Source organism: Numenius arquata, chromosome 15 (assembly GCF_964106895.1).
Source record: "Numenius arquata chromosome 15, bNumArq3.hap1.1, whole genome shotgun sequence".
NCBI lineage: Eukaryota > Metazoa > Chordata > Aves > Charadriiformes > Scolopacidae > Numenius > Numenius arquata.
The window spans coordinates 16,691,790-16,699,645 of NC_133590.1; the positions used below are offsets into that span (position 1 = coordinate 16,691,790).

General features: G+C 50.0%; 1 protein-coding gene across 1 annotated transcript in view; it reads right to left on the bottom strand.

The window, feature by feature from the left end:
* Positions 1-7,350, bottom strand: part of TCERG1L (transcription elongation regulator 1 like) — a 68,188-nt gene extending 60,838 nt beyond the window's left edge. Inside the window, exons 1-3 of the mRNA XM_074159096.1 lie at positions 7,069-7,350; positions 5,517-5,663; positions 4,517-4,697 (exon numbers count right to left, since the gene is read on the bottom strand). Coding sequence (XP_074015197.1) covers positions 4,517-4,697; positions 5,517-5,663; positions 7,069-7,350 — 610 coding nt within the window. The remainder of the gene's footprint in view (positions 1-4,516; positions 4,698-5,516; positions 5,664-7,068) is intronic.
* Between the last annotated feature and the right edge of the window lie 506 nt (positions 7,351-7,856).

Sequence of the window (7,856 nt, forward strand, 5' to 3'; positions counted from 1 at the left end):
CAACTTGAGAGGCCCAAAACCTGCCTCCTTATATACACACACATGTGCTTCAGATATAAAGCTTCCGTCGAGGAAATAGAGAAGGTCAGAGGTCCTGTGTCATGCGTCTCAAAACTGTTAAAAACCACAAGAGAACAGAACCCAAATTTAACACAAAGCAACCCCATTTCTTCATGGATTTGTAAAATTTAAACTGAAATTACCTAGAAAACTGTATCTGTACATATATGTCTATATGCATAGAAATTCTAATCCTGATACCTGCCAGGAAAAATATTAGCTCAGTTCTGTAAAGGTCAGTGGGATTAAAAGAAAAAAAAAGGAAAACAAGAAGGATCAAAATTTTAATCTATACACAGGATCGGTAACGCTAAAGCAATCTGCTGAAAGAATATACATGAACTCTTCATTCTGGTATTTGTGACTTCAACACCAATGGATGAAAGAGCAAAAAGATTGCTTTTGAGCAAAGAGACACTGCAGAAACGTAGAGGCAGCAACATCACTGAAAAATATCTTCTACTGAAAAATCATTCCACAAAAAATCAAAAAAAATAAAAAGGAAGAAATAAAATATCTTATTTAAGAAGACTATTTTCCTTCAAGGCAACCAACACTGAAAGTCTTCATACCAGGTGAAATTGCTCCTGTTACAAATGAAAAAAAAGTATTCTGAGCATTTTGTTAAGGATGCAAACCACGAGGAGGCTTTCACCTCGTCAGCGCCTCCTCCTAGAGCTCCCGGCTCCGACACAGCTCTCTGCCGGAGGCCTGGGAGAACACAGAGCTTCTGCCACCTGCGTTCTTCTGCACACACCTTCACGGCTGTTACTGAAGGCATCCATGGGGCCAGGGCCAGTACAACACTCAAGATCAGTAAGAAAATGCAATTTATGTTGAAATGTGTAAAAAAAAAAAAAAAAATTTAAAAATCCATTTGAGGATTGTCAAATGCTTCAAACTGAAAACAGATGTTGAAATGCTGGATTTTCTTTGAGTAGAAGTGCAGAAGGCAGCATCCAGGCTCCATTGACCCGACACCCTACCCGAAACTCCTGTACCATAAACACTCTGATTTTGAGGTTATGCAGGTCTCCAAATTGCTGCTGAGCAGCTGCCCATGACTTTTACCCCCAGAAGCTCTTGAGGGTGTTCATTCAATAAGCCTTTGGCAACATTAACAGAAGGAACCTCGCTAACCTCACATTTCACCATCATCCTCCAGCAAGCAGAAGGCAAACACGGATTTCAAGGGCTACGAGCTGAGCGCCACCACCTCACCACAGCAAAATCACCACATTCCTGGTGGCCTCCCTCAGGATGCTCCCTCAGCCACCCAGCCCAGCTGTGGGCTCTGCTCAGTGCTTGCCACTGGCCACTTCTTGAAGTTCTTCTGGGGTACTTCGCTACCTGAAGAGCGGACAACACCCTTCCATCTGCATCTCCTGCTCCCTCCCTCACAGGAGGCTGAATGAAAGGCTTGTTCTCCAAGGTTTCCTGGGAAAGCCTTCTCAAACACACCAGTAAGAGCACCCATTTTGCAAGGAACCAATCCTGGCGATGCTCTTGAGAGCCAGAGATGCCAAACAGCAAGAACGGATCTTCAAACATTTAAAATATCATCAATAATAGTAAAATCACTGAAAGTCATATCAGAGGGCTACAGGTTTCATCTAACGGGGGCCACCAAGGGGTCCTGATGGTGGTCCCTCACCCCATGTCCAGTGGCCACCGACCTCACAGGGACACGCAGAGCACAGAGATACTGTATGGACACTCCTGACTGGGGACCAAACCAGCCCCAACTGCATCCCCACGGCAAAGAGCACAACGCAGGAGACAAAAATATCAGTCCTTTCTCTGCAAAAACATCCAGGCGCTGCTTTCCTCACCAAAAAAAGAACCCCCGCACTATCCAGTAGACATAAACCAAGCTATCATTCCTAGGTGGGAAAATAAAATGTCACTATTCACTTTAGATACACAAAATGGTAAGTACATAAATTCATGTTTTTGCAATATGCGCGAGAATAATAGCTGCTTCCCTTTCTTACAGAAAATAACACCTTCTAGTAGCTGGAGCTCATGGCTGTTAAATTATGCGCATTACCATTCACCAAACTCCAGTGCCTCACTCCTTTATCTTTGTAAAACTGCTGATACACTGAGAAAACAATTATATCATTACTGATAACTGGGGAAGGCAAACCTGCCGTCAGACGGGCTTTCAGAACGAACGCGGCCGCAGAGCCTGCAAAAAACTTGTTAATTCCTCAGCTTAAACCACTTAACTAAGCAATTTGCTCTCAGTATTTCTTATTACTCTTCATAATAAGTGTAAAAATTATATAGGAAATACCTCAAGTGCTACCGTAACACTGCAGGGCACCGACACGGCCATCCTGCAGCAAAGCCATCACCGTCTCTGGAGCTCACACGTGGCCATGGGCATCACGGGGTGAGCATCGATGGCATGGACCAGAAATAGGATGGGAAGACTCAGAAAGGTGGTTGGGGGTCTTTGTGCTGCTCCCAGCCAGAGGGATGCTCAGGGGGTGACAGCCAACACCGAGCAGGCTGCTGGAGGAGGAGCTGGGGCCACCTGAAGATCTCCTGAGCAAACAGGCTTCAGCATCCACGTATTGTGCAGGGGGAAGAAAACCTTCTCTGTGCTACTGACAGACCACAGTGGGCCCTTCACGACAGGAAAGGCATTGAGGGGTTGGAGCGTGTCCAGAGAAGGGCAACGAAGATGGTGAGGGGTCTGGAGAACAAGGAGTAGGGTTTGGAGAACTTCTGAGGAGCAGCTGAAGGAGCTGGGGGTGTTCAGCCTGTAGAAAAGGGGGCTGAGGGGAGACCTTCTCGCTCTCTACAACTCCCTGAAAGAAGGCGGTAACCAGAGGGTGTCAGTCTCTTCTCCCAAGGAACAGGCGATGGGACAAGAGAAAATGGCCTCAAGTTGTGCCAGGGGAGGTTTAGGATAGAATAATTTTTGCACAGAAAGGTTTGACAAGCCTTGGAAGAAGCTGCCCAGGGCAGTGGTGGAGTCGCCATCCCTGAAGGTATTTAAAAGCCGGGCAGACGTGGTGCTGAGGGACATGGGTCAGTGGTTTGTCAGTGCTGGGCTGACGGTTGGACTTGAAGATCTGAAAGGTCCCTTCCAACCCGGACAATTGTATGAGTCTATGACACAGCATCAGGCTGGGGATGCCCCTGTTCTGCCAGGTGCAATTCCCTAACTGTGGCTTTATGTCTGAAATGTTGCAGGTGATAAAATATGTTTGTTTAAAATATTGAATTACTTTAAACGTAGATAAACAAACAGTAGGCTGGCACTCCCCTGTGCAGAACAGATCTCTCACCAACGTGCCTGTCCTTATGGGCTTGGATCAGTGCCTCCTGGCTGGGGGCACATCTGGACTGGTCCTCAGCATCCCAGGAGGAATGCAGCCATGGGACGGGTCCACCAGGGCCATCCCTGCTCCCCAGCTGAGCATCGGGGGATTCTGGCAGGAGGGGGAGGCAGTTTCCCCACACTGGCTGCTAAAACAGCAAAATATGGAACCCATTTGGGCGGTTCAACATGTTTCAATACAGAACAATATTCACTGCTAATTAATCAGTCTGGCAAACGAACCCAAACAGTGAGGATCTCTTCCAGCACGCTCTCACTGAGTCTCTGCCTTACCGGCAAAACACAGGGAAACTTCCTGCATCTGCAGAGCTGCAAAATGAGAAATAACTTTATAGTTATTATTTACAGGTAAGAGGGCTCTGCTGTCAACTGAGCGGGCATCACCGTTGTTACGAGAAAGGAAGAAAAAATGACATCAAGCCGTTAAGAAGATAATTAATTCTGAATTTAAGAATATATGTTAGAGGTTTAAACATCAGCAGCATTTTACTTCTTAACCCTTTCTGTGAGACATCCGCTATTTCAAATCACTACTGTAGCACCAAAACAGGGAGATTCAGCTTTACTGCAATGTGTTTTCTGTCCTTTCCCAAGTATAAAGCGTAGCTCTTCCGTTAACAGCTCTGACACACCTGAGTTATGCAGATTAATGGAATTTATTTCACAAATATCATTGTGCATAACTGAGCCTTAACAAGATGATGGATCAATTGCTTTTCTCTACTGATCGCTGTCTACAGAAACCACAGCAAACTCTTAAAATTAGCAGCCGATGGGAGAATTATACAGGAACTGTGTCGGCAATTTCTTGTTTGAAAACAAGCCAAGTAAGCCGGGAGCGGCTGGCCCCTGCCGTCCAGAAGTCAACAACCAGTTACTGAATCATCTATTTACAATCTTCCATAACCACCCGTGGTCTTTTCTTTCTTTAAAAGTAATTTAGAGAATGAAATGCGCTTTGTCATCAAGGTTCAGATCAAGCAAAAGATTTTCAGCTGAATGGAACGAAACCTTTACTTTAGAAAATGGCTTATGTCTCTTTGGGAAGATGCATTAAAAAAAAAAAAAAAGTAAATACTTAATTATTTATGTGCTACTGACCTGGTATCAGCTGAGGTGCCAACACCACTGTGGGAAGAGGCCTGGAGGCAGCAGCCGGCCTGGCTATAGCCATAGCGACTTGATTGGTCATTAACAGAGGCTTCTCATTTCCCTGGAAGAGCCTGGATTCCTCAGGATGTATCCACGCCGAATCCAGAGCAAATGCATTATTCAAGTATATCTGTCCAACATCGGTAAATAAAAGAATGTTAAGGTTTGAGATCAAAAACTCGAAATCAAAGTAAGAATAAAGTATCTTTAACTCAGTATTACAGTACAGGTAGGATCTCAAGCTGGGGATGAACTTGCAAAAATAGGTTGATTTCTGCTCCATGGGTGCTGTTGGCCGAGTTTAGCTGATCATTTAAAAACTAATGGGCTTTTAACACGACCAATCGGCCAATGCAGCCTCACAGAAAGCAGAGAATAGCTGAAGGCAACTGTGTCCCAGCCACAGCCACCCCAGCGCAAGCCCACCCGCACCTCAGGGTCTGCAGCCACCTTCCGAGCTGGAGAGACGGGGATGAGGGAGGGAAGCAGGATAAAGTCACAAAGCCGTGATTTAATTATCTGGGTTGGTAACTGTACAGATGTGGGTAACTGTGGGCAGGATGAGGGCGCAGGACGCTGAGTAACACCCTGGGCACGGGGAGGTGGCAGCGCTCACTGCTTCCCTTTTGGGGAAAAACAGTTGGAGTACCAAGAAGAAAGGGAGAATAGAAAACCCTCATAATCACATCCCATAGTAAAGTTAAAACATTGTACTCAACGCAGTAAAGATTAATATTGAAGATATTTTAGTTTTTTTAAAACTCCAGAAGAGTGCAGACGTGCAACTGCTGAAGAAGCCTCCCCCATTAACTGCCCCTTACAACATTCCTCCTCCAAGGGGTTTTCCCTGACCTTTTGTGTGCCTTCACCATTCATAAAACCCGTAACATTTTTCAGCTTTATATACTTTAGCCTTTAAAATACTTCAACATACAAAGATCAGACCTACTTTGCAGCTCGGTAGCCTTTTATCGATCCAGTTTTTCCCAGCATGAGGCGGAACCGTAGATGTGTACACAGGTGGAAAAACAGGAACAAATTCCACACTCGAAGAAGGTGAAAATCCTATGACCGGAGAATGAGCTCCAAATATCCACTGAGGGGAAAAGAAAAACCGACAACAAGTTTACAAAAGGATTTTATCCTGAGTAAAGCGATGCTTTTCATTATTTCTTAATTACATAGAAGAGGAATACAGAAAATTTCAAACATGTCTCTTCAGTCCAACCACCACTTGCGTTTCTTTAGGCGTTACACGGCGAGTGACATATGGCACCGGCGTTATAAACTGCTTTAGGAAGCCACAAATCAGTAGCCTGGCAGCAAAACCACAGCACTTGGCTAATGGCTGCTAGTCGCCAGGAAAGCTCGGTTTTCCTCTGCTCAAACAGAATCTCACATGCAAAATAAAAACATCATAGAAAGCATTTTTAAAATTCGTCTCGAGGCAGATGAGAACCAAAGGAAATGTTGGAAGCATATTTTTCTCTTGACTTAAATTCGTTTGGCAAATGGGTTCCCACAGTAAAACCACCTCTGCAGTTTATTTAAGTGGTCTCACACTGGGGAATAATTGATGTTACTGTTTCATTAGACCCAGCACTACCTATTTTCTCCCTCCCACTCACTCTCCCAAACCACAAGAGACGCTCGTGCTCGAAAAGGCTGGAAGTCTTCAGATGAAACTGAGTGGATACTACAGTGCTCAAATCTCCATTTCATTTTTACTTCTTTCTTGTAAAAAATATAAAGACAAGGCAAAACTACAAGTGGAGCTTCTGACATCTCCGCTATAACAGGACAAAGTTGGAACTAGATGATCTTTAAGGTCCCTTCCAGCCTAAACCATTCTATGATTCTAGCAGCCTTACGACAGCGATGAATAATTGAAATATTCATCAGGCAAAGCAACGAGTAGACAGATTGGCTCAACTGACATGACTCAAAACTTCAGTCTTTATGAATTTTCAAAAAAAAAAAAAAAAACCCACCCCAAAACACTTGACGCTAAATACGACCGGTTTTCTCCCTTTCTGGTCCCTGTCTGCAGAACACGCACCCCGCAGCCGCCGTTCTCCGGCTGATGGAGACGAGCCCAGCCGGAGAGAGCGGCAGCCCCTCTCCAGCCCTCGCTCCCTTCCCCGGGAAACCCCCCTCCAGCCCCGTTTCCAACCCCTCTCCCCCGGGAAGCCCCCCCTACAGTCCCTTCTCCAGCCCCCCCCTTCCCCGAGAAGCCCCCTCCAGCCTCCCCTCCAGCCCCTCTCCCCCAGGAGCCCCCTCTCCCGCCCCGCCATCCCCGCGGAAGCTGCGCAGGGCGGCGGGGAGCGCAGCCGAGCCCGCAGCATCCCCCGCCGCCCCGCTCCGTCCCGCCGCTCCCGGGGCGGCCGGAGGCTCCGTCCCCGCGGCTCCGACGATGCTCAGAGCGCGGCGACGGGAAACTTGTGTGTGCCCCCCCTCCCCTTCCCCCCCCCGCCCCGCGGTGCGGTCCGAGCCGCCCTTACCTGCCCGTGGCGGAGCGCGGCGGCGTGCGGGTCGCCGGTGGCGAGCAGCGGCAGGAGCGGCTCGCCAGGGAGGCGCCAGCCCGGGGCGGCCCGCAGCAGGGCGGCGGCGGGGGGGGGCGCCGGCAGCAGCAGCGGAGGCGGAGGAGGGGGGGGACCCCCGGCGGCACCGACCCTGAGGAACCCCGGCAGGACCCAGGCCCAGGGGGGCGGCGGGGGCTCGGCGGCGGGGGGGGGGGACCAGAGCAGGGGCGGCGGCCGCTGGGCTGCGGGAGCCGGCAGCATCCTACATGGTACGGAGCTGGGGGGGGGGGGGGGGGGCTGGCGGCGGAGCCCCACGCTCCGCACCGCCGCCGCTGCCACCGAGTGAAACTCCACTTGGCGGCGGGGCCCCGCCGGTAAAGCTCCGCCCGGCGTGGGGGGAGCGGGGCGGGGGCTGCGGTGGGGCCGCCCCGGGGGGGGGGGGCGGGGGCAGCCGGGCTGGGCAGCCTCCGGGGCCAGCTCCCCCCAGGCGGGGCAGCGCTGCGCTTGCGGTGGTCCTCGTACGGGGGGAAAACGGGGTTTCCAGCATCATATCCCATATTAAGGTTGTTTAGCAGCGCCCGGCGCCGCAGAGCTCCCTCTGCCCGGTGGGGGGGACACATCGCCGCCGCCTCCGGACCCCTTACGGCTCCCACGGGGGGGTGGGGGGAGGCCCCGGAGGAGCGGGCGTCCCGGAGATGCGGGGCGATGCCAGGGCTGGGCACGGCGCCGCTGCCGCCCCCGGGATGGACGGGACGGAGAGAGCTGCT